This window comes from Haliaeetus leucocephalus, unplaced genomic scaffold (assembly GCF_000737465.1).
Source record: "Haliaeetus leucocephalus isolate CR32 unplaced genomic scaffold, Haliaeetus_leucocephalus-4.0 Scaffold2, whole genome shotgun sequence".
NCBI classification, from domain to species: Eukaryota; Metazoa; Chordata; class Aves; order Accipitriformes; family Accipitridae; genus Haliaeetus; species Haliaeetus leucocephalus.
The window spans coordinates 14,023,530-14,048,751 of record NW_010972438.1 but is presented as its reverse complement, the minus strand read 5'-3'; the positions used below and the strand labels follow the sequence as shown (position 1 = coordinate 14,048,751).

The 25,222-nt window shown below is 55.3% G+C and overlaps 2 protein-coding genes across 3 annotated transcripts; both read left to right on the top strand.

The window, feature by feature from the left end:
* The first annotated feature begins 4,837 nt into the window (after positions 1–4,837).
* SLC26A6 (solute carrier family 26 (anion exchanger), member 6) lies at positions 4,838–10,053 on the top strand. The gene is made up of 19 exons (XM_010573653.1): positions 4,838–4,965; positions 5,284–5,423; positions 5,523–5,637; positions 5,881–6,082; positions 6,177–6,341; positions 6,470–6,622; positions 6,831–6,913; positions 7,009–7,156; positions 7,262–7,375; positions 7,482–7,559; positions 7,702–7,797; positions 7,920–8,026; positions 8,115–8,184; positions 8,355–8,447; positions 8,531–8,676; positions 9,174–9,366; positions 9,491–9,545; positions 9,828–9,949; positions 10,030–10,053. Exons 1-19 carry the CDS (start codon positions 4,838–4,840, stop codon positions 10,051–10,053), a joined length of 2,232 nt encoding a protein of 743 aa, XP_010571955.1.
* Positions 10,054–10,845: 792 nt separating this feature from the next.
* On the top strand, positions 10,846–21,168 carry LOC104834600 (cytochrome b-c1 complex subunit 1, mitochondrial). Of its 2 annotated transcripts, XM_010572070.1 has the most exons (13): positions 10,846–10,950; positions 11,423–11,557; positions 12,050–12,136; positions 13,132–13,261; positions 14,048–14,246; positions 14,868–14,947; positions 15,096–15,211; positions 15,622–15,765; positions 17,569–17,729; positions 18,748–18,833; positions 19,334–19,422; positions 19,980–20,055; positions 20,924–21,168. In XM_010572070.1, the coding sequence occupies exons 1-13, from the start codon at positions 10,879–10,881 to the stop codon at positions 20,986–20,988; spliced, it is 1,440 nt and encodes a 479-aa protein (XP_010570372.1). In that variant the 5' UTR covers positions 10,846–10,878; the 3' UTR covers positions 20,989–21,168. The 2 variants fall into 2 exon arrangements, with proteins under 2 accessions (XP_010570372.1, XP_010570382.1); XM_010572080.1 differs by lacking the exons at positions 18,748–18,833; positions 19,334–19,422; positions 19,980–20,055; positions 20,924–21,168 and adding an exon at positions 18,358–18,741.
* Positions 21,169–25,222: the final 4,054 nt, after the last annotated feature.

Sequence of the window (25,222 nt, the reverse complement as noted above, 5' to 3'; positions counted from 1 at the left end):
TGCCAGGCAGCCCTTATGGCTTTGCCAGCACCACTTTGTCCCATCCCCATTGTGGGACAGCTGGTCCCGCTGCCCCTTGCCCTCCCACCATGCAGCTCCACACGTGTCTCGGTGCCGTCCTCCTGCCTGGCGTCCCTCAGCCCCCTGCAGCTGTGCTGGCGCTGCAGCCAGGCCCCCCTCTGCCCTCCTGTGGGACCCCGCTTGGAGCTGCCCCTTGTCCGTGAGCTGAGGCTGTGTGCCAGCGAGACCACAAGTGAGTGGGGCAGGAAATTCAGCACTAGGGATCCGCTGGGGGAGGAAACAAACTTTGCTGGTCAGTCCTGTCCTGTACCAGGATGGTACCACTCCTACAAGTGCTGGTTTCCTCTGCTCAGCAAATGAGCACTATGTTTTTACCCACTGTATGTTACGCTCTTTAACCTGCGTGTTACAGAGCAAACCTCTGTTGGTTTGTGGGTCCAGGCAAGGAGCTGGATGACCCTAGCCCTGCCCAGCAGCAGGCTAGGCTGTTCCCAGAGCCGACGCTCACCCAGCGGAGGATTAGCATCTGCAGGAACGCGATGTGGCTCCAGTCTTGGGGTCCAGCATTGCCCACAAAAGTTGTATCCAGCTGGTTCCCTGTGGGCTCTGCATACATATGCACACATCCCTGTGCTCTCTGGCTGGCAGAGGAACCCAGCTCAGAGTGGCCTGGATTTTGGGAGATGGAGATAAACAGCACTTTTTCCTCTCTGGAAATTCAGGCCACCCTGATGGTTTCTCTGCTTGGCTGGGGGCCTGGCCCCGGGCTTCCACTGGCCCTGCTGTGAGATGACACTCCTCTGTGCCTACCCCAGCCTCGGGTCAGGGGCATTCGGCTCTGGGGGCTGGCACTCTCCTTCTCACCTGCCGAGTGTGGTGCCTCTGCTCGGCTGCCCCTGTGGTGCTCTTGGGGCTGCGTGACAGCACGCTCCTTACTGCCTTACTACCATGCTGCCGTAGCATCTTACTGCAGCCCAGCCTGACATGTTTACAGGAGAGGACTTGTGCCACTGTCCTCCAGGCCCCCAGGGAGGCCAAGGCCTCTCGGCTACGTCCCCGAGTCAGCGGGGAGAGTGTGGAGGGAACAGAAGGGCTGGGTGATGGGGGTGCCATGGGCCTGGCAGGGGCTGCCTGCCCCTGTCACAGCCCTGACGAGGCAGGCTCACTGCCGCCCTTCTCCCGGGGATGGGGAGGGAAGGGCCTGCTGACATGTTTACATGCTGTTCGGGACCAGTGGACAGAGGGAAAGCCTGCTGTCTTTGCCTTCGGGAACAAGCTCGTTTACATGTTTTTCTCCGGCTGCACAGCAGTGGCACCGGAGTCCTGGGTTTCTGTCCCTGCTGCGCTGTAGGGCCCATGTTTCTGCTAAGTTGGGCACGGGGGCTCTTTGTGCTGGTGCCAAACGGAGAGCAAGTGACAAGTGCCAAAAAGAAGAGAGCAGCGGAGCCGGTGGCTGTTGCCACAGAGCTGGGCTGGTCAAGAAGCAGGAGTCAGTCTGTAGCTTGGTCCCCGATTGTAGTGCTGTGGCCTGGGCTCTGGGGAGCATCCTCCTTGGGTTTAGGTTGGGTTTGTTTCTTTGGGGGGTTTGGTTGTTTTGGTTTTTTCCTCTCTCCATCTCCCAATTCTGTGGGCAGGGAGCGGGGAGATGCCCGTGCCCCCTCCCTGGCTGTGTAAAAGTGTATCATGGAAGCGCCAGATTTGGAAATAAAAGTCTATAAAATGGTCCTGGCTTCTCTGCCGTCTCTCCCTATGCTCAGGATCCATGGCTGGGGCTATGGGCACAGGGCCTGGGCTTGAGGCAATGCTGGGAGGGGGCTTGGGCAGGAGCTTACAGCCAGCTCCTGGGCTGAAGGGGAGTTGCTGTGGCCCGGGGCAAGGTGACCAGGTCACAGGGACTTCAGGTGCTGCCAGTTGCTTGAACTTGGCTCTGTCCAAGCCTGTTCACCCAGAGATGGGTTTGGCTGCAGTGGTGCCCAGTGGCCCCGGTCCTGGCTGGCAGGTCTGCAGCACTGCGGTGGCTGTGGTTAGCCACAGGACCCACGCCCGGCAGCAGCCTGGGTGAGGCCAAGGGGAGAAATCCACTGTCCGAAGGCAGCATGATCTCAGCAGGGCCGATCCGGGCTGCGGGCAAGGAGAGGGAAGTGCGAGGAGAGGCCGAGCGTGATCCTTGGGCCCTCCGTCCCTCCCTTTCTTGCTGTTGGAGAGGAAAGAGCAGGTGACCAAAGGGCAGTATTGATCCACGGCACCTTGAGCAAGGGTCGCCATCAGTCATCTTCCCTCCGTCCGTCACGGGCTCTGTCCTTAGCGCTGGCCTGAGCCTAACCCAGCCCAGGGCAGCCCCCGAGCACCGGGGAGGCCGGACTCACGGCAGCCCCCGGGGAGTCGCGTTGGCAATGCCAGGAGCTGTGGTCCTGTCTTCCAGCCCTTCCCGAGGCTGGCCTGGGGGCGAGGGACCAGGGAGAGCGGGGTGGGGGGCTGGGGAAGCCAAGAGGGGGCCACAGGCAGAGCAGCGAGTGCGGGGTGCAGGGGCTGGAGGCTGGGGTGCAGGAAGCAGTGGCACAGAGTGGGGACAGGGAGTGGCGATAAGGAGGCAGTAAATGGCACGCGGCGCTATCAGTTGCTACCAAGCAGGAGCCCTGTGATGGCCTCTGCTTCCGTGCCAGGTGAGCGGGCACGCGATGCCGAGGCAGCAGGCACGGGCAGGAGCCTGTGTCAGCATCGGCGAGCCGCTACCCGGCCACGGTGGGACTGATGGGCATGAGGGTGGGACAGCGGGGGGTCAGGGATGCGGGAGAGGCTGAGGGGAGCAGGCTCAGCCCCACTGCTGAAAGGCAGCCGAGGAATCTGGGTGTAGCTGCTGTGGGACCCAGTTTATGCCAACCACGGGGAGAGCCGGAGTGGCCACGGGTTTCCCCCCACCCAGCCAGCAGGGATGGGAACGAGTCGCTCCGACCCCACAGAGCGTGGTCCCAGGTGTCACCACTCACGCCGCTCACTCACCAGCCCCATCCCACCACCCAGGGCACCCGGGATTCCCTGGAACCTGCCCTGCCCTCTCCACTAGCTTCACCCCACACCCTGGCACCAGCCAGCCCAGCCCACGGGTGCCTGGATTTCCACTGCCATGTCCCCATAGGCCTGGGCCAAGCCTGACTCAGAAATGCTCTGAAACCAATGGCAATCGCAGGTCGTGGTGGAGCCCAGGAAGGCGTGATGGGTTCAGCGCAACTCTGGTGCCCGCTGGGGACCTTTGGAATAAGATAACGGCTGGGTCTGCGCATGCTGTGGGAGAGCGGGGCATTCCACAGGGCACAGCACACCCGTTTCCAGCAGGTAAGCAGGGGCCGGAGGCCGTGGAAAATACCCCAGATGCCACAGCTGGAGGCTGTGAGTAACTCTCCTTGCCCCAGGCACAGCTCCTGCTCCAGGACATGGAGTGGGGAGGGGACACCCATGGGAGCCCTGGGGGCACAGGAAGGTGATGGCGGGGCCCAGAGCATCCCCCGAACAGTGCCCCCGGGGGAGGTGAGCACCTGGCAGCTCTTGGCAGGGGGTTGGCACCAGGACGTGCCCGGTGGCAAGAACCCTGCCCTCTACGCAGCATGGGTGCTGGGCCATGGCGGTACCCTGGACACTGTTGCGGGCCAGGAGCTGAGACTCGCCAGGACAGTCCACAGGATGGGATGGCCCTGGGGACAGCGGTGGCAGCCCTGGGCCTGCCACAGCCAGGGAATCCAGCACAACAGGGCACCAGGGGGAGCGTGGCGGGTGCCATGCAGCAGTGGGGCTGGGAAGCAGGCAGCTCCTCAGCAGGGCAGGAGGGAGGGCAGGAGTCAGGGAGCAGTGTTTCAAAGATCACGGGTTGGTATTAATAAATAGGAGGGAGCAGAGCGTGCACCTGGCTGGTGACACCTGATCAACTTGGGCACAGCAGGTAGGAGGGCTGGGGGAAATGTGGGGACTCGGGCTGGCACAGCCCCGGGCACCCTGCGAGTGGCTCACAGGTCTGGTTGCAAGCGAGCACCTCGGGACCAGCCAGGGCCACCAGCTGGGTGAGCCCGGCAGGACGGTGGCAGCTCTCGGCTCGAGCCCCAAGCAAGGCCAGGCTGCGGATCTGTAGAGAAGCCTTGGTCCCACCGTCCCAGCCCTGCGAAGGGAAAGATCTCAGCCCTGCTCCTCCATGCCCACGGGCTCACCCTTGCTCCGCAGTGCAGGGGCTGGGGAGGGCGGTGGCGGAGAGATGGTGAGCCCGTGACACTCGCTGGAGGTTGACATTCCTACTCCCCTCATGTGTAAAGGGACAAAGTCTGCAGACAGGGTTGTGGGGTGGCTGGGGCTTTGCTCGGCGGCTGTGCTGGCCCACTGCCCTGGCTGCGCTGCGGTACGTGGAGGAGAAGGGTGGTTAGCACCGAGGTGGGTCCTGTGTGGGCAGGCAGAGGGGGACCCCACCTGGGGCAGCTCTGCTGGCAGCCCCCACCTGTGCACCCCAGCGGGGCAGATGGGGCTGGCGCAGGGCAGGAGCAGGCAGCGCTGATTGCCGAGGCCTCGGCTCCCTCCCTGCCCACATGCTGGCTGCCTGCCACTCTCTGTTGTGAGCTGCTGCCACTGCTTCAGGACTCCCAAAACTCGGCTCACCCCTGGCCTCAGGGGCCGATCCTGCACACCTGGCCGGGATGGGATGGCTCCGCGGGGCGAGCAGTGCTGCAGGAGGGGCTGCGGGGTGAGTAGGGTGCCAAGTGCCCCCAGCCGTGGGGATGTGGCTGAGCTGTCCGTCGTGTCCCCGCGGTAGGCTGGCACGCAGGAGGGCCAGATGGGCATGGCAGTGGAGATGGCACTGAGCCACCGAGCGCCTCATGAGGTGCTGAGCGAGGCCGACCTGGAGGAGCTGGCACAGCGGAAACCTCCCACCAAGCCCTCACTGCGCAGCTGTCTCCACAAGACCAGGTAGGACCGCACTGGCCAGGGGGTTGTGCCTGGACCCCACCAGGCACCGTGTACCCCAGCCCCACTGCCACGGGGAGCCTGGCTCTGGCTGTCCCAGCCCCTGCGGTAGACACGGTGTAGACCCAGGGACTGGTCCCCCAAGCCCAAACATCCACATTCCCACTCTATCCTCCTGCCTGGAGGGACACCTGGTTCCAGTGGATGGAGCTGGGTGTCCCACAGGACCCATTGCTTCCCACGGAGCTCCATCCACTCCCACTTATGCCTCCAAGCCCCTGCACTTGAGCTCAGCCCCAGCTCCTGCTCCTTCCCCACCAGATGCTCGGTCTCCACTGCCAAGTCCCTGCTTTTCCGGTTCCTGCCCTTCCTGCGCTGGATTCCCCGCTACCCAGTCAAGGACTGGCTCCTGGGGGATATTGTCTCAGGCTTCAGCGTGGGCATCATGCACCTGCCCCAGGGTGAGTGATGCCATGCCCAGGTTGCCGGGGGCTCCCTGCAGGTTGGGGGGGCCAGGGCTCGGCCATCCATGACATGTCTCCCTGCTCTGCCATGTCCAGGACTTGCCTACGCACTGCTGGCCGGGCTGCCACCCGTCACTGGTCTCTACTCCTCCTTCTACCCCGTCTTCCTCTACTTCTTCTTTGGGACATCCAGGCACAACTCCATGGGTGAGCTGAGGGACCATGTGCTCCCACAGGGATGGTGGGGAGGGAGCAACTATGAGAGGGGTGAGCCCTCCTCCACAGCACAGCATTACCACATCAACCACTGGAGGGGACCTTTCTTGCCTTTATTTTGCCCCACCAAGAAGGTGGTTGGCCAAACCAGAGCCAAAGCACAGTGGGTGCGCTTTGAGCCCAGCCCAAGGGGATAGGTGCCTGTGGACCTCAGAGAGGTCCTGGTGCTGACCTTGAGCTCCCTGCCCACACCCTGCCTGTCCCCAGGTCCCTTTGCTGTCATCTCCGTCATGATCGGGAGCGTGACGGACTCCCTGGTGCCCAGTGAGAACTTCATGGAGTCCGTCAATGGCAGCAACATGACAGTCAATGAGGCACGGCGGGATGCTGCCAGGGTGGAGCTGGTGGCCACCATCACTGTCCTGACAGGCATATTCCAGGTAAGGGGGCCCCAGCCTAGCCTCGCAGGGAACGGGGGGCCATGGTGCCCCAGGGCCACAAGCTGTGGGTCACTTCTGCTGCCTCTCCTTCCAGGTGGCCCTGGGCCTGCTGCAGTTTGGCTTCGTGGTGACCTACCTCTCGGACCCGCTGGTGCGTGGCTACACCACTGCTGCCTCCGTGCATGTCCTCGTCTCCCAGCTCAAGAACGTCTTTGGGGTCTCCCTGGGTGAGCACTCAGGGCCGCTCTCACTGTTCATGGTGAGTGGGGGCTCACTGCTGCCCAGGACTCCCCAGGCGCTCACCTGTGGGGCACATGGAGGCCCCCCAAAACCTGCCAGGGAGGAATCTGCTTTCCTGAGCCCTTTCCCTCCTCCTGTGTCCTCTAGACCTTCATTGAGATTTGCCAGAAGCTGCCACAGACCAACGTGGGCACTCTGGTGACAGCCATCATTGCCATGGTGGCCATCTTCGCCGTGAAAGAGTTCAACCACCAGTTCGCCTCCAAGCTGCCCATGCCTATCCCCATCGAGCTTATCACGGTACCCAGAGCTGCCCCAGCTCCTCATGGCCTCCCCAGCTGGCCACCCCAGCCACGGGTGGCCCTGTCCCCTCCAGGGTGGAGAAGGGTGGGATGGAGTGCCTTGGCGAGTGCAGCTCCAGGGCATGGGTCCCCTCCTCCTCCTCCTCCTCCTCCACCATGGTCCCTGTGCAGGAAGGCCCTCCCTCACTCCAGCCATCCTCCCCCAGATCATCGTCTCCACTGGCATCTCCTATGGCGTCAACCTCAACGCCAAATTTGGCATCTCTGTGGTGGGCCACATCCCCAGCGGGTGAGCAAGGCTGGGCGGTGAGGGTGGCTGTGCTGGGGCACCGCACTGCCCGCGGGACCCCCCTTTTGAGCCCCATCTCCCTGTCTTGGCTGTAGGTTGAAGCCGCCTGTGGTCCCTAACGTCAGCTACTTTGGGCAGGTTGTGGGCAATGCCTTCGCCATTGCTGTGGTGGGCTACGCCATCTGCATCTCCCTGGGTAAGATCTTTGCCCTGAAGCATGGCTACAAAGTGGACAGCAACCAGGTGATGCTCTGACGCGCAGGGCCCCTTCCCTGGGTGAAAACCAAGCTTGTACTTCTTGCAGCTGGGGCAGGCATGGGCTCCCACACCGCTGCTCTGTCCCCGCAGGAGCTGATCGCGCTGGGCCTCTGCAACTTCCTGGGGGGCTTCTTCCAGTGTTTTGCCATCAGCTGCTCCATGTCGCGGAGCCTGGTGCAGGAGAGCACAGGGGGTAACAGCCAGGTGGGTCTGGGCAATGCTGCCTCCCTCCGTGGGGCTGGACCCGGGGCAAGGAACACAGCAAACAGTGGGAGGTTCACCTCTCACCTCCCACTTTCTTTCCCCTCAGGTAGCTGGTGTCATCTCATCCCTGGTCATCCTGGTGACCATCCTGAAGATCGGAGAGCTCTTCCGGGACCTGCCCAAGGTACATCTGGTCCCATAGCCTCTGTGCCACATCCCACCCCTGTGCCCGTCCCATGGCAACGTGGTGTGGCAGGGGAACAGCCAAGGGCCGTGCCCCAGACCTGCCCTCAGCATCCTCATAGGTGCAGGGACTTCTCTCCTAGGCCATCTTGGCTGCCATCATCATCATCAACCTCAAGGGTATGTTCAAGCAGTTCAGTGACATCCGCACGCTCTGGAAGTCCAACCAGGTGGACCTGGTAAGGTGCTGCCCAGCCCTGGGGCTTTGCTCTTGTCCCTGGAGAGGATTTCTCCACCCTCCCCGAGGCTTGCAGGTGCTGGCAGAGAGGTCGTGCTGCAGCTAACCACGTCTCCCTTCTAGATGGTCTGGATTGTGACCTTTGTGGCCACCCTCATGCTGAACTTGGACATCGGCCTGGGGGCCTCAGTGGCCTTCGGGCTGCTCACCGTCATCTTCCGCACCCAGCTGTGAGTACCCTGGGGCTGGGGCCAGTGCTGCGTCCCGAGGACAGGAGAAGCCCGTGGTGACCTCAGCCCCTTGCTCTGCTCCCTGCAGCCCCCGCTACTCCATCCTGGGGCGCATCTCCAACACCGATGTCTACAGGGATGTGGCTGAATACCAGATGGTAACAGCACCAGGGGGGTGGGAGAAGAGCCATCTGCAATGGGGGGGCAGTTCAAAGCACCCCCAGGGGCTGTTCGCTGGGGAAAGGAGCGGGGGGGCATTTTGGGGGAGGGAGGGAAGAGGAGCAGGGGCCTCCATTCCTGGGGTAGCACCCTCCCCATCTGCCCCCAGGCACAGGAGGTCCCTGGCGTGAAGATCTTTCGCTCCTCCTCCACTCTCTATTTTGCCAATGTGGAGCTGTATGCTGAGGCCCTGAAGAAAAAGGTAGGAGAGCTGCCAGCCCCCTGGTGTCCCCAGCCTGCCAACACCTGGGGCACCTGGGGACACGGGGCTGCATTGTTTTGCAGAGTGGCATCAACGTGGACCGCCTGATCGAGAAGAAGAAGAAGGCCCTCAAGAAGCTGAAGAAACAGCAGAAGAAAGCGGAGAAGGAGAAAGCAAAGAGAAAAAAGGTGCTTCCCTGCCACGGGGGACCCCTCTGGTGCCACCCTGCACCGCCTCCCTGCCTGGCCCTGGCCCTCCCACCCATGCATTTGCTGGGCTTGGTGGCCCGTGGGGCTCCCGGTTCAGTCTGGGGCCACTGGGTGAGAAGAGGCACTGGGGCCGGGCCATGGCGTCACACCCAGGGTGGGCAGGGAAAGCCAGGCCGTTAATGATTAGGTAGTGGAGCCAGTGAGTCATTAGCTGTGTGGCCAGTTTATCAGAACTAAGAGCGAGTACAAAGGCTGACCTGGTGCCAGCTAATGAGCCCAGCTCTGGAGAGGGTCACTGGGGAGAGGGTTGCATCCCGGCGCATCTGGAAAGAGCCCAAAGTAGGTGAAGGTGCGAGCAAGTCACCTCTCCCGAGGACATCCACTGCCTGTGCCCTAATGCAGCCCAAGAGCCTCACCAAGCCCCACTGTGTGATAGGGCAGGGCGAGCCCAACAGGGGACACTGCCCAGCCAGGGGTACTGCCAGCCCCCGTGCAGTGAGGCCGGGTCTCCTTCCCTCCCCCAGGACACAGAGGATGGAGAGAATGGTCCAGGCGTGGCGGTGATCGAGCTGAGCGGGGCGGAGGGCAGCACACCCCCCAAGCCCACCTTGCGCACCCTGGGGCTGCCCCAGCCCAGCTTCCACGCCATCATCTTGGACTTCAGCCCCGTCAGCTTCGTGGACACCGTCTCCATCAAGATCCTGAAGAATGTAAGGGGCTGGGGGAGCAGGCAGGCCGGCAGCTTTGCTGTGGGCGTCCCCAAGACCCTGCAGGGTAGCCCGATGGCTGCAGCCTGTCCTTCTTCCCAGGCAAAATGTTTTCTCCTTTTTGCAGATCTTCAGAGATTTCCATGAGATAGAAGCGGACGTCTTCATTGCTGGCTGCCCGGGTGAGAAGGCTCTGCAGAGCCATCAGCCCCTGCTAGGCATACCCACCCCTTCGGGACACAGCTCCCTCCATGGTGTCCCCATTCCCAGGGTTTCCCCAGGGGGCAGGTGCTGCAGGTTGTCCCATGGGCCCAGACTGAGCCCTGCAGCCCCCAGCGGGGCAGCTGGATCCCTGGTGATGGCCCCAGTGACCCCTGCAGCACAGGGGGAGGGAGGCTGCTCCGGGTGGGGGATGGTGGGCTCAGCCAGGTGCTACAGCTTCGGATGTTTCTCCCTCCACACAGGGCCCGTCCTCGCCCAGCTGGAGCGGGGCAACTTCTTCAGCTCGGCCATCACCAAGCACTGCTTCTTCCCCTCGGTGCACGACGCTGTGCTCCACATCAGTGGGGAGCAGCGCCAGACCTTGGTAAGCACCCAGCCTCGCCGTCCCTGTGACTGTGATGGGAGGGAGGCAGCCAAGCCAACCCTCCCGTCTGTCCCCCTTAGGTGGACCTCAGCACCAGGATGTAGTCCCGCAAGAGGAAGACGTCTCCCCGAGGAGCCGGGTGGGCGAGGAGGGCTTTGCCACCCTGATGGCACCAACTCACCCACCCCGGGGCCCGGAGGCCTCGTACCCCCACCAGCCCCTCCGGACTCCGAGAGCTGGGGCCCTGCCGCGGCCGTGAGCTCCCCTGCGACGGAGCTGCCGCAGGCTGTCACGCCAACGTGCCCGCTTGGCTGCCCCGCTCGGCGCCGGCACGGGCCTGTCCCACCAGGCCGGGCTCTGGTTTGGGGGGTGGCAGAGGGGCCCCAGGACTCGGTCAAAGGGGGGCCCGCTCCCGGCAGCGGGTTGGCGTCACAGATAAAACCGTGTACCACTTCTCAGGCTTCGTTTTAATGCACTTTCCTCAATAAAGGTGACCGCAGGCAGCGCCGCCTGGCTGCACCCTGGCACTGGTGGGCACTGGCCCGTTGGGCCCAGGCCCGGGCCTGGCCCTCCCTGCGGGCAGGCTTGGCCCGCCACCCCCCCGGCCTTTTTCTGCCACTTTTCCCCCCCCGCGACCCGCTCCGGGCCCGCGGGGCTGCGGCCGAGGGAGCGGTGCGGGCGGGGACCCCCCATCCCCCGGGCAGCCCCGCGGTTCCAGCCGCCACTGGGGGGCGCCTCCCCCCGCCCGCACGACTTTGCGCATGCGCCCCTCTCCGCCGGCGCGGACCGCCTCCTCCTCGTGCGCATGCGTATCGCTGACGCGCCGGCGGCCGCTCGGCCTCGTGCGCGTGCGCCTCCCCGCCCACAAGGCCCCCTCCTTCCGGCGCAGGCGCGCTGCAGCCCGCTCGGTCGGCGGCGGCAGGGACAAGATGGCGGCTTCCTCTGTGTGCCGGGCGGGGTGCGCGGCCGGGCGGGCCTTGCTGTGGGGCCCTCGCCCCTCCGTGAGTTCACCGCGGCCGGCGGCGGGGAAGTGGCGAGGTGGGCCGGGGGGAGGCCGGTAAGGGGAGCGGTGCGGTGGGGCTGCCGGGCCTAGCCTGCCGGTCGGCCGGGAAGGTCACGGGGACGCGGCGGCCGGTGCGGGGCGGGCGGCGGTCGCCACGGAAACCCCCCTGCTTGCGGGGCTTGCCGGGGGCCTGCTGTTCGCCCTCCTCCTCCGCCCCGGTACGGGGTTTTGACCGGTTCGTGGGACTCTTCCCTGGGGTTTTCGACCAGCTCGAAACCTCTGACGCTGCGGAGGGTTTCTGGTTCTCCGGTTAACGAACGGTGTGTAGCGGGAGCTCTTCAATGTAAACGTGAAAGAGCTTGTCTGGCCTAGCTTCGGCCAGCTGTGTGCCCAGCGGTCTGCATTCTGGAGGTCTGCCCTGCAGAGGGGAGTTGCTGGTTAGTGGTGATCATAGCCTTTATTTTTTTTAGGCAGCTTTGTTGACAAGGAACCGAGGTGCTGCCACCTATGCCCAGACACTCCATAATATCCCTGAGACCCAAGTCACCACTCTAGACAATGGTCTCCGAGTAGCTTCGGAGGAGTCCAATCAGCCAACGTGTACGGTAAGCTTAAGATAGGTTAAGGGCTTACTTGAAAGGTAGCCTTGCCTACTCTGTAGCTGGTCTGCTAAAAGTGACAAACCCCTATTTGAACTGAAGCTTTTGACAGAGACCCCACCACTTCTGTTTGTTAACTGGTGGGATTAATGTAGCACTAGAAGGCCTAGCCTGGCTTTGTATAAGTCTGTAGTCAAGCTTTCACGCTCTACAAGTTTTCTCAGCCTTGCAGTTTTTGTGTAAGCAGTAAGTGATCAGTAGTAGTTATATATCTGGCAAAACTAGCAAAGGCTTCTGTGAAGCTGCTAGGAAAAAAGCCAAAATGTGTACAGGAAACAGTTCCTGGTGCTTGTTCTTATTTTGATGCTACTAGTGCAATGTCTGTGGAGCAAACTTCTTGCTTGTGCTGTTATATTTGTGGCACGAGGCTTGAACATGCTCTTTGTTTTCTTTTCTAATATGTGTATTGTCATTCTAATATGGTGCTTTTGCCGTTAGGTGGGTGTGTGGATCGGGGTGGGGAGCCGCCATGAAAATGAGAAGAACAGTGGGGCTGGTTACTTCCTGGAACATCTGGCCTTTAAGGTAAGGAGTTGTGCTACGTCTGGCACAGGACTACATGGAGAGCTGTTCTAAGTATTCCACTTAATATATTGCGCTCTTGCTTCGGAGACTGTAGTCGTTAAAAGAGAGCGTAAATTGGGTCATCTGAGTCCCAGAGACTTTGCACTTCGTATAAAAATAAACTTTAAAAAGTACTTAGCCTATATGGTGCTCTTTGGTTGAATACGCGGCAACCTGCAAGCATGCATGAATTAAGGCAACTCTTATTTACTAGTTGGTATTTCCCCTCTTAAAGGAAAAAAAGTTGTAAGTAACAAACAAGACTGAGTCTGTGATGCTGTGGTTTCAATCACTGACTGTCCCAGCCCTTGTGTAGTGCACATGCAGGACTACGTTATGAACCATATTTCTTCAGGTTAGCAGGCAGAGCTCAAAACAGCGTTTCCTGTAGCCATCTATTTTTCTTTGGTTTTCTTAGTGGACCAGCAGAGTTTAGAGACTACAGCTCTTACTTTTCTAATAATGTAAGTGTCTGCTGAACAGCTCTAGGGCAGAAGGCATCTAAGCTTGGGACTTGCTGACTCGAGTCCAGCCTGTGCCATCATAGGCAACTGCAGCATCTGGCTTGCTCCTTAAGAGATGAGCTCTGTATTAGAAGTAGGTTTCTGCTCCCATTCTGGCTTCCAAATATTGCTGGCTGGATAGCTGGAAACCTGCTTATTTTTGATTTAGGCTTGTTCTTGGTTTATTTCCATGAATGTGATCTTCACTGTTGTCTCTTAGCGTAGGTCTTCCCTGCTGGGTTTTTATTGGTCTTTCAAAGTACACCTCAGCCATCCTTTAGCTAGGTAAATAAGCCATGTTTTAAATCTCTTTCTTTCTGCACTTGCTCTTGGCTTTTATGAATCATGTGACAGGTTTTACCATTTTAGGTTTTTAATGTTCTTTTCCTTCCTTTAGTTCTGCCCGAGAGGGAAATCTGTTCACTTCATAATTGTTTATCTGGGTTTTTTTAGGGCACAAAGAAGCGTCCTGGTGCTGCCTTTGAAAAGGAGGTGGAGAGTATGGGTGCTCACCTGAACGGGTACACCTCGCGTGAGCAGACTGCCTATTACATAAAAGCCTTGTCCAAGGACATGCCTAAAGGTGGGATGGCCAGCGGGCAAAGTCTGATTTGGAGGTTAAGCAAGCACTTGTCCTTGTGTTTCTCTCCTACCAGCATCCTTTCTAACAACAGATCAGGGAATGAAGTCATAGCTGAGCCATAAATTGGAGGTAGTTGAAGAGAGTGCTGCCATGACATGGTGCATCAAGGCTGCAAGTTCATGTGTTCATAAAACCAGTTTTGCAAAGCTCTTGTTATGTCAGGCTGCACTATATTGCCAGGAGGGAGAGGGGGTGTTCAGTAGTCTGTGGTTGTTTTATGGAGCTGAGAAACTGAGGTCAGTGACAGCTACTGTGTCAGGAGTCCTCAGCGCAGCTCTTGCAGGTGTTGCTTGTGCTCTTGTACCATGTGCAGACTCCTCTTCAGGTCGGTTTAGTCCAGAGCCGGTGATTTGAGTCAGAGCTATGGGCCCTACTGTAGATGTGGGCCTACGCTGTAGAGGTCACAATCTCTGTAAGGATTTGATGTGTATCTGCAACAGTACCTTGCTTCTGACATGCTTCACCTTCTGCAGTTTTTGCCTGCTTTCTGCTGGCAGTCATGCTTGGCAAGCTGACTTGGAGACTTCATGCTAGAACAGTGTTGTTTGTCCCTCCTTGATGCTGTGGGAATAGGTAGTACTCATCTCTAGGTTGCATCCCCTCCCCAGCGTGGTTTGTTGCTCACTCCTCTTGCAGTGCCCCTGCTGCCTGTGTGTCTTTTCTCCTTTCAGCAGCACTGGGTAGCAGTCAGGCAGCAGGATTGCTAACATAGGAAATGTGTTGCAGTTGTGGAGCTTCTTGCCGACATTGTGCAGAACTGTGCACTGGAAGAGTCTCAGATCGAGAAGGAACGTGGTGTCATCCTTCAGGAGCTGAAAGAAATCGACAGCAACTTGACGGATGTTACCTTTGACTACCTTCATGCCACTGCTTTCCAGGGGACTGCTCTGGCCCGCACTGTTGAGGGGACCACAGAGAACATCAAGTGAGCAATAGGCTGGATGCGGCACACAGCCCGTGGGTTCAGTCCTTGGGGTGCATGACTGCTGCTTCTCAGTAGTGGTGACTGCATGAGGAAACCAGTCTGTACACAGAAGTGATCTGTGCCCCTGGGCTTCTTGTTGTGTCTTGACTGTGTTTTTCCCGTTGGGGCTGGTGAAAGTGTAATGCTGCACACATTCTTTAGAATCCCCCTCATGCAAGACATGAGGTTGGTAGGGCCAGGTTGAACCTCCTCCCATACTTGTCAGTTTGACACCGTTAGATAAATTAAGAGCTACGGGTGCTTGTTAAAGCAGTGGCCTTCAGCATACACACCTGTTGGGGTACTGGTAGCTCAGTGCCCAAGGTCAGTACTCTCTAGTCTGTATTGAAGTCTGTCCTTAACTCTCCTTCTTGGCCACTGGTTTCCGTTCTCTGTGTTCTGGCATTAGAACACAGGGAAAATGCAGACAGTACAGTCTTGCTTCTAAAAATTATTATTACCCTGTAACTAAGAGAATCAACAACATCACTGCTGTCTCTGCATTGTGAACTTGCTTCTCCTAAACGTGTCAGCCCTCCAACTCAGAGATGCTGATACACTGGGTCTCTTTGTTCTTTCTAGGCATCTGACTCGAGCAGATCTAGCTTCATATGTTGATGCTCACTTCAAGGCACCTCGTATGGTCCTGGCAGCTGCTGGAGGTAAGTTCTAGATCCTTGTCATTCTGGGAAGCCTGGGTGTTTTCAAGCTGGTGATCAAACCCCTGTCACACACCTCTAATGTAAAATCAGATGATTTTGTTAAATTAAGCTGTTTAAGACTGCAAATCTTTCTCTCTTCTATTGCCAGGTATTTCCCACAAAGAGCTGGTAGATGCAGCTAGGCAACACTTCAGTGGAGTGCCTTTTACATACAAAGAGGATGCTGTGCCGATGCTCCCGCGCTGTCGCTTCACAGGGAGTGAGGTAAAGTTGTTTTCGTCCCAAACAAAACAAGCAGCTGTTGCCAAACTGTTGAATTAATGTGAAACCAATTATAGCTGCTTCTGAGAGGAAAAATCTGTTTGTATATCTCGGAGAAGCTGATGATGCAGCATCTTGGTAGTGCCCCCATGTTCTGTTCTTGGGGCTTATTGCCACAATGTCTTGGGTTTTAGATAGGACCCAAATCTGTTAGGAATGTGAGACTGTTGCTCACATCATGTGCTGCAAAACTCATATTGGAGCAGCTGGTTTGTGCTCAGTAGTGCCTGAGACTATTTCATTTCACTGGGATAGTATCAAGTCCCCCGGTTTGTCAGCCTGGCATTGCAACAGGCTGCAGACAAAGCCACAGCGTTCATGCAGTTCTTCCCCGCTCCTTGATGATTTTCTAGATCCGTGCCAGAGATGATGCTCTGCCTGTTGCCCATATTGCTCTTGCTGTGGAGGGGCCAGGATGGGCTGATCCAGACAACGTTGTCCTCAATGTGGCTAATGCTATCATTGGACGCTATGACCGCACTTTTGGAGGTGGTAAGGTAAGAGGCTTGTGAGTGTGATAGGGAGAGCCTGGAGCCTTTTAATATGAAGTGTTATGGAGATCTGTGGTGGATTGACCCTGGTTGGATGCCAGGTGCCCACCAAAGCTGCTCTATCACTCCCCCTCCTCAGCGGGACAGGAGAGAGAAAATATAATGAAAGGCTCATGGGTTGAGATAAGGACAGGGAGAGATCACTCACCAATTACCATCATGGGCAAAACAGACTCAACTTGGGGATATTAGTTTCATTTATTACCAATCAAATCAGAGTAGGATAATGAGAAATAAAACCAAATCTTAGAACACCTTCCCTCCACCCCTCCCTTATTCCCGGGCTTGGCTTTACTCCTGATTTTCTCTGCTTCCTCCCCACCCCAGCAGCACAGGGGGACAGGGAATGGGAGTTGCAGTCAGATCATCACACGTTGTCTCTGCTGCTCCTTCCTCTGCAGTGGGAGGACTCCTCACACTCTTCCCCTGCTCCCTCGTGGGGTCCCTCCCACAGGAGACAGTCCTCTATGAACTTCTCCAACATGAGTCCTTCCCACAGGCTACAGTTCCTCATGGCCTGCTCCAGTGTGGGTCCCTTCCACAGGGTCACAAGTCCTGCCAGCAAATTGCTCCAGCACAGGCTTCCCATGGGGTCACAGCCTCCTTCAGGCATCCACCTGCTCTGGCGTGGGGTCCTCCACGGGCTGCAGGTGGATATCTGCTCCACTGTGGACCTCCATGGGCTGCAGGGGGACAGCCTGCCTCACCATGGTCTTCACCATGGGCTGCCTGGGAATCTCTGCTCCGGTGCCTGGAGCACCTCCTCCCCCTCCTTCTTCATTGACCTTGGTGTCTGCAGAGTTGTTTCTCTCACATATTCTCACTCCTCTCTCCAGCTGCAGTTGCTGCTGCGCAGGTTGGGTTTTTTTCCCCCCTTCTTAAACATGTTATCACAGAGGCGCTACCTTTGTTGCTGATGGACTCGGCCTTGGCCAGTGGTGGGTCCATCTTGGAGCCAGCGGGCACTGGCTCTATTGGACATGGGGGAAGCTTCTAGCAGCTTCTCACAGAAGCCAACGCTGTAGCTCCCCTGCTACCAAAACCTTGCCATGCAAACCTAATACAAGACCCTGGGTGAATGTGCTTTATGGGAGGCTGTTGTGGTTAGCTTCCAACTATGAAGTGGTTAGGAGTCTGGAAAGTAGGATAGAAGTGTAATCGAGGCTAATCCAGACAGTTCTTGAGAGGTGATGCTGGGAGATGAACTGAGCCTTCTCTGCTAAGTTTGGAAGAGGTTTAGCTGATGAATTATCAAGAGCTTATTCCTACCCTCACAAAATAACCACTCGGTGGGGGTGGTGATGGAAGCAGGACAGGGTAGTCTGTAGTCTCATGATGCAAGCTTGCCTTACAACTGCAAAGCAAGTGGAACTTGTTTAAAACCCCAGTATTGCATCCATTCTTGTCTGGAATCTGTCTGGCCTGCGTAACTGTGCTAACCCTTGCTAATGGGAGACCTTGCACTTCCCATTTTCTCCCACTGCTGTGGTGGTATGCATACCAGCTCCTCATCTGTGGCTGGGAAAGGAAATGGTTTTGCTGGATGGGCTCTTAGGCCATTGTCTGTGGCTTTTCCAGCAGTGAATCTCATCTGTTGACCACATGAAGGGTCTAAATTAAGCTCTCCTTCAGCGAAGTGTTCCGCTCTGTCTTGTCTGTGGTCTTTGTGAAAACAGCTCAATTGGAAAGAATTTGAGCTGTGAGGAAGCTGCAAGACTGAAATGGCTGATGGTATCTCCTTATTTACAGAATCAGTCCAGCAGGCTGGCTACACTTGCTGTGGAGCATAATCTCTGCCACAGTTTCCAGACGTTCAACACCTCTTACTCTGATACTGGCCTCTTCGGTTTCCATTTTGTTTCCGATCCTCTGTCCGTAGATGATATGCTGTACTGTGCTCAGGGGGAGTGGTAAGTACAACTTCGGCAGCAGTTTAAGATCTGACCCTCTTGTGGGAGACTGAGCTGGTCGGCGGGAGTGTACGAGGTCTTCAGAGAGCTGTGTCTCTTTATGAACTTCTTGTTAACTCGCATTCTGGTTAAGTGATCTTATAAGTGGTTTCTGTAAATGTCTTAGGATGTGGCTTTTAAGGAGCTATTTTAATCCCTTGGGGCTCTTCAGGTCTTTCATTCATGCTTCTCAGTATTAGCACTGAGGCTTTGGTTTTTTATATACAAGTGAGACCATTCCTTAGAGACAAGGCTTTCCCAGGTGCCCAAGAGACGTATCTCCATTGTCTTGTTAAGCCTGAGAAAAGCAGGCAGAGTTCCTGCCTTTCAGACTGTTGTGTTGTGGCTGATAAATGCCCCACTGCTGGAGTCATGCCTGTGTTTGGGGCCTTCTATCTGTCCGTCTTACTGTATATATGTATACCCCAGTAATGGTTTGAAGCTACCTCTGAGATTCAGAGCTGAGCTGTGCTGTGTGTGGAGCAGATGGAGTTAGTCCTTGCCCCAGAGACGTTGCAGTTGGCAGGGGAGGAAGGGATTTAGCAGCTGGAGTCCAAACAGACTCTGTGGAACTGTCTTGTTCTTTCAGCATCAGTTTCCATAGCAGCTTGCCATGTGTGGGAATAGCTGACATGCCTGCCTTCTCTTGTGATAGCGTACTGCAAACCTCTTGCCGTTGTGCCTGATGGGCAAGCTAGAGCCAGCACCAGGGCTGCTTAGACCTTTGTGAGTGTAACTCAGTGTGTAACCTGCTGGCTGATATCCCCCACCTGTAAGCTTGAGCTCTTACCTCCTGCTGTTCAGTGCTCCCCAGTTCTTAGCTGCTCTGTGTGATCAAGAATGAATCTCAAGCCTGCAAGATAAGTGATGTTGATAATAGCTTATTTCTGCAGAGGGTTGCGAAAGGGAGGAATTCACTTTCTGTCTGAGCAGACAAATGTCTTTAAGAACTTCAGTGGTCTTTCCATCTCCTTTCCAGGATGCGTCTGTGCACTAGTACCACAGAGTCAGAGGTGAAGAGAGCCAAGAACTATCTCCGAAATGCCATGGTGGCTCAACTGGATGGTATGTTCTGGTTTATGGATTGCCCACTGTGCAGCTTTCAGAGGGTTACCACTTACGTCTCTCCTGGGGAGCAGGAGCTCTGCTAGACATTGCAGTACTGCTGGCAGGCACTGGGCAAAACTTTCTTTCCCCTGCTCTGTGTTCTTCCTGTCATGTTGTCAAAGCAGCTGACCCCAGCCTGCTGTGCTCCAGGCTAGCTCTGACTCTGTAAACTTCTAGTTTTTCTGTTGCTGAGAGTGAATAACGTGCTGCCTGGTGAAGTTAGAATTGAGACCCTCAAACTGGTCCGCCTTGGCTGTAGCACTTTGGAGACCCGGCGAAGCAATCTTTGTATTGCTTAACTCCTGCTGGAGCTGCTTAGAGTGGTAACTACGACTGGTACTTCATTAGAAGCCAGTTTAACGGCTAGAGTTTCCTCTATCTGCTTTGACTGATGATCAGGCTGTGCAATTCTGGAAGGCTTTCTGCTATGCTGACCATGCGATACCTTCAACATCTAGGTACTACACCAGTGTGTGAGAATATTGGAAGCCATCTCTTAAACTATGGACGCCGTATCCCTCTGGAGGAGTGGGATGCCAGGATTGCTGTAGGTATCCATTTGTTTTGGTTGGGGTACCTGAGCATGGTCGGTGTCAGCGTTTTCTGGCCTTAGTTTGCTGCAGTAACATGAGGCTTACTTATCCCTTAGTCAAGCTGCCTGGAGTCCAGGTGGTTAGCTCACTGACACTGATATAAATATGTCTGAATCTCTGGCATGGACTAGGTGTATCCTGTGTCCCTGTGGCTGGATTCAGTCCATCCCAGAAAGAGGTCATATGCCTGCGTTAAGCAGCACAACTTGAAATTCTTTTAACAGTTTCCCTAGAGGTGGCCAGCATCTAGTTTGTGTAATTCTGCAGCCAGTCTATCCTTTGGAATGCTTCAGATTGTGGACTGCCATGTTTTCTGTACCCTCAGAAGAATGCACCATGTAGAACATGAGCCATCCTCGCAGACAGGAGCTGGACAGTTGGTGCAGATGGCCCCCAAGGGTCTGACTGTCTGTTTAATGATGTTGATAAGTAATGGCAACAGTAACTTCCATCTTTGAGAAGTGCATGTCTGCTAGAAGGGTCATTAATTGCTTTTTTTGGTATTTATTAGGCCGTTGATGCAAGAATGGTGAGAGAGGTCTGCAGTAAATACATTTATGACAAATGCCCGGCAATTGCAGCAGTTGGTAAGTAGTACGTGGCAATTGGTACATGGTAGCTCAAAAAACAGGAAGGGGTCAAGAGCTGAGTGGAAGTGAGCTGCAGGCAGTTTTCATGTGTCTGTTCTGGCCTCCTAACCACTCTGGTTCTTTGCTGGTATCCTCCTGCCTCTGCGCATCAGATGTGCCAAGGCATATTTACCAGGAGATCAAACCTGCAGGTGATGGAGACACAGTAGCAGTGAGCTGCTGGCTGTCATCCCACCTCTCTACTTGCTGTGGAGCCATGACTAAGATTGGGAGTCCCATAGCTGGGTGTGGGCCCAGCAGCATCTGCCAGGTGTCCTTACCCTGAGGTCATGGTGGTTTATGTAAGGGAAGTGAAGGGACCTGATTCTCTTGTGCTGCTCTGGCATGTCTGTCTGGCCAAGGACAAATTCCTCTCGGAAAACCTGCCTGAGCAGCTCAGCTCCGCTCTGCTGCCTCCTTCCTGTATGTTGTGGATTCCCCTCCTCCATGCAGCTGTTTCCTCTGGCCTTCAAAGCTTGGAAAAAGGAGATAGTTTTTGAACAGGAAGTTGGAATGAACTAGCCAAAATCTCTGTGACTTGGTGGCTCCCTGTATTTCATACCTGTATGTGGAGCTGTACTGAGCATTGCAGAGCAGTGTGAGAAGACAACTTACTCTGAGGAAACAAGTAACAATTTCTCTGTCAGGAGGTGGTATCTGCTGGTTTTCCTGATGCAGGTTTGAGCTGTAGTTGCCTGGGTTTGTGCATAGCTGCCCTGGATTGTGAGCACAGTCTGCTCTGCCACCATCTGCTTTAAGACCATGGGAAACTGCACAGGAACTTTAACTACATCTCCAATGACTAACTCCTGTTCTGTTCACTCAGGTCCCATTGAACAGCTCTTGGATTACAACCGTATCCGCAGTGCCATGTACTGGATCCGTTTCTAGGATGTGTCCCTGCAGGTTGGAAATAATGAAGCTGTGGACTGTGACAGGTTCCCTCTGGCTCTGAATGTCATGTGCACCATGGGCAAGACGAGTCTTATCAAAATGGCTGTTTTCTCGGCATTAAATGTATAAAAATAAAAATAATATATCCTATATGGAGTTAGTTCTGCTGGGAGTCAACCATGTCTTGCTGGGTTGTGTATGTAGACACTGTTAATCTTGCCAAACTGGTGAGATACTGGACCAATCAGTCTTGATTTGTCAGGGCTTATGCTAGAATCTTGTCTGTCTGCAGCCCTGCCTCCTCTGTCCTGAGCTGGCAGTGTACTAGTTCAGAGGTCTTGTCTTTAGGCTGATTGAAGGAAGTTTTTCCACTGGTACAAGGCTGCCAGGGTAGCTCTAGCTATTTCCACTGTGCCCTTCTGTGCAGGCAGCAGCATGGTCAAACTTGGGCAGTAGCAGTGCTGTTTGGGCAGACCTAAAAGCAAAGGGCCCTTGTCTGAGGGATCCTCTGTGCTCTCCTGCTCGTCAAGGAGATCAGAATGTATCTATGGAAAGTTGGTCCTCTTCCTGTCCCTGGGGTGTGGTGGTAGTGTTTCTGGCCTGGCTGTTTGTGACCCTCTTGTTGGAGTGACCATTTCTGTGGTAGTGGCAGTTTGTGCAACCCCGCTCTCCCTAATCAGTTGTAGACAAAACTGGTTGGCTCAGTTCCCACCAAGTATTGAAGCCGGTGAAGATGATCAGCCTGGCCTTGCCTGATGCTGCCTCAGTACAATTGAGGTGTTGTCTCTAGCAGAGTTGGGATGATGTGGGGAGATGGAGCTGTTGCTAGACAAACATCTTTCCAGAGCCTGTATGGGGATATGTTACTTCTCCTCTTAAGCTTCCCGGTTATCTGTAAACCAGCTCAATAATGACCAGGGATTGTTGTCAAGTATGTTGGTGTTGGTCTACACATTCCTCTTGCAGATGTGCCTCCATCTATCCAGTCAGTCTCAGCTATGCAATAATTGAGAAGCTGCTGACTGAAGTATAGGATGACCTGGCCTATACCTGGAAGATAATCTCTAGGTCTGAACAGTTGAAAGAGCTACCCAGCCCTTTTCACTTTTTCTGGTGTTGATCTGGTTGTTGCTCCCTTGTCTTGCCTCTGGGAAGCTGGAACATGGAACAGAAAGGATGAAACTGAGCAAGGGGGATGGAGAAAAGCTTCCCACCAGGTGGCACTAGCCTGTCACAGCTACCCTTGAAGCTGCAAGGTACTCCTGTTTAATTTCTGTCTTTGGGATAAGTCTCCCTGGGATTCTCGTTTAATTTCCAGGTGCTGCCCTGACAAGTGGGATTTAAAAATAGTGTAAAAGTTTCTAGGAGTTAGTCATTACACTTGAGACTAATCCAGTGTACTAAATCATTTGTGCTGAATCTGGATTCTTGATGAGAGAGTCAGTGTGTCTGAACTCATTGCGTATACTAGGCAAGTTTGAAACTGTTAAATGTTCTTGATGCAATTTGGGTTTAACTATCGTCGCAAGCTCTGGCTCGTTACAAGTGCACTGAGGGCTGAAAAACTAAACAAGCTCAGTTATGCCTCAAGCCTTGTGGAACCAGTAAACGATTCTGTATTGGTTTTGTGACTGCAATCAGACTGTAATACTCTTTTGTCTTCCATTGCTATATATTTCCCCCCCAGGTGAGGTTCCAGGGCGTTTTGCAGTTGGTGAGAAATACAAGGAAAGGGAAATGTACATCCTTGCGTTAGCATTTCCTACAAGTTTTCTTCTCTGGAGGTATCTGTTTTGGAATGGTAGTTTTTCCTTGAGTAATTCCCCAGGCCCTCCTGCACTACTTTGTACTAGGAACAGATTCAAACCCCTCTGCAACTACTGTGTTCTAAATTGCTCTGTTTCCCTGCAAAAGCAGCAGGCTGGCTGTGCTAAGCAGCATGGTCCCAGCACTTCAGCGAGGACTAACACCCGTTCCCTCCTTGCTGCAGCTCTGCAAGGGTGGTTGGCTTATGCAGCGTTAGAAGGTATTTTGTAGATGCTTTTATCCATGTAGAAATCTGAGTATCTGGGCTGATCTGGACTAGAAACCGTGCCCTGGTGACTGGCATTGGATGCAGAGTGCTGTTGGGTGCCTGCTAGCAGCTAAGAGTTGAGACTGAGCCATGCCCAAGATGTTGGCATCTTCTGGCTGCGGTTCTGATGGCACTCTGCCTTGTAGTGCCTGTCATATTTGGGTGCTGTGGCAGTCTGTGCTTCCAGAAACACAGGCATCTCACCAGCTCTAAGGATTGAGAGGGTTGTGCTATCATTTTTCCTTGGTAAACAACAGGCAGCCAGACTGGGGATCTAAAAGGTGGGGAGAGGAAACCCATTCAGGAGTTGAGAGCATTATTGTTTGGCAAAGATACTCATACTCTGAGCCTTAGAGAGGGGCTTGGGAAGCGTAACTTGGAATTGGTAGAGAGTCGGCAAGCATTTGGCAGCTGAATCCCCCGGTGCTGGGAATTATGAATCTCTAATCTCATTGGCAGGTCTTCTGCTGTTTGAGCTGTAGGTGTGTGTTTCTGTTCCTCCACCGGAGCAGCCTTAGTCCAAGGGAATCCAAACTGGGAAATGTCTAGCATAACGGAAGCATCCTACCTCAGTGCTTTTCCTGAACCTTGAAAAAGTGAGATCCTTTGCTGGACCTCTACCCTCCCCTGCCTGCGGTTCCCGCTGCCCAGTGAAGGACAGTGGCAGTGCCAGAGGAGGGAGTTGGAACCATCCCTAGAACAGGGCAATTTCACTGAAACTGGAGATGGCCTGGGTGACCTAATAAATCTGTTTCCTGGCTCCCTGGACAATGCAGGATTGTTCAGCGGGGCTCTTTGACCAGTCTAGTTTTCAATGGCTTAAGTGTTTTATTTTGCTACTTCACTTGGAAGGTTACTTGGGATCCCATTAGGCTGCGCTGATAAATTTAGTCTGGTGTATAAATTGACCTTTGCTCCCTCCCCTTCTGCATGGTGCTGTCTTATCTCCCAGTAAAGTTCCCTCTTTGAAGCTCGTGCCCTCCACCTACATGTAGGATTACTTTCCCTCCCTGACACCTTGGCAGTCTGTCTTTTGGCTGGAAGAGAGGAGGATTTGGAAAGGAGGATACTGTGCATCATTGTGTGCACCCTATGTGAGGCTCTGCAACGCCACCTGCACAGTGCTTCAGTGACTCTTTCCTATCACAGAGAGATATTCCAAGTACGTGAAATCTAGCAGTGAAAACGGGGAGCGCTTGCTAGAGACCTGTGCTGAGCGCTCCAGGTTTCCCTGGTCTCTAGGAGGAAAGGCTGTTGGTACGCCCAGCGTGGGGCTGGGGCAGATGTACAGGGTGGATCTGCTTGTGGAGCAGGCAGCCCCTTTGATATGTGAGCTGCTTGTTTGGGATTCGGGCGCTTGCCAAGAGAGGGGCCACAGCAGCCAATTGTCAGTAGTTGCCTCACCTGAACTAATTACCCACCCTGGAAAGTACAGTTGATACTAATCATAGGTGCTGAGCCAAGCCTGTCCTCAGGGAAGCAGGGAGCTGCAGAGAGGCTTTCACAGAAATAAATGAGAGGCTTGGAGCTGTGCCGCTCTTCGGTGCCAGAGAGCTTTTGGGAGGAGAGTCTACAGCCCTCCGAGCCTGCTTCTCTACCCGCTCTCGTGCTGAGGCTGGTGAAAAATGGCAGTGGGAGCAATAGGCGAGCGGGGTTTAGAAGACAGGGCAGAAGTGCAGCTCTGCTGGTGTCTCATGTTGCTGCAGCCTCGTACTGCTTGGTCCCTCTGATGCAGGGATTGACCGAGGCATCAGCATGGCCGTGAGCAGGGATCTTTTCCCCTGGCCAGCCCCTATATAGTGTGGTTTGCTCAGAGGAGGGCTGAGTTCTCCCTGTGATGAAGTGTCACCCAGCAGCATTTCAGGATTGCTAGGATGAGGGTAGTACCCTGATACTTGGCAGACTTACAGGTTTGCCCTGCCTAGGCCTCCTGCACTTCACCTTGCCCTTCGGTGCACTGCCAGGACTTTGTACACCAGGAGAGAGGAAGGTGAACAGTGGTATCCATATGCATATCCAGAAATCCCATTTCTTATTTGGAAAAGGAAGTGGCTCATCTAAAGCTTTAGTGTATTCATTGCGTGGAAAAGCAATGGACAAAGGGCCCATCCAGGCCTGACTGCCAGCTACAGCCATCCTGGGCTGTGATGAGACACA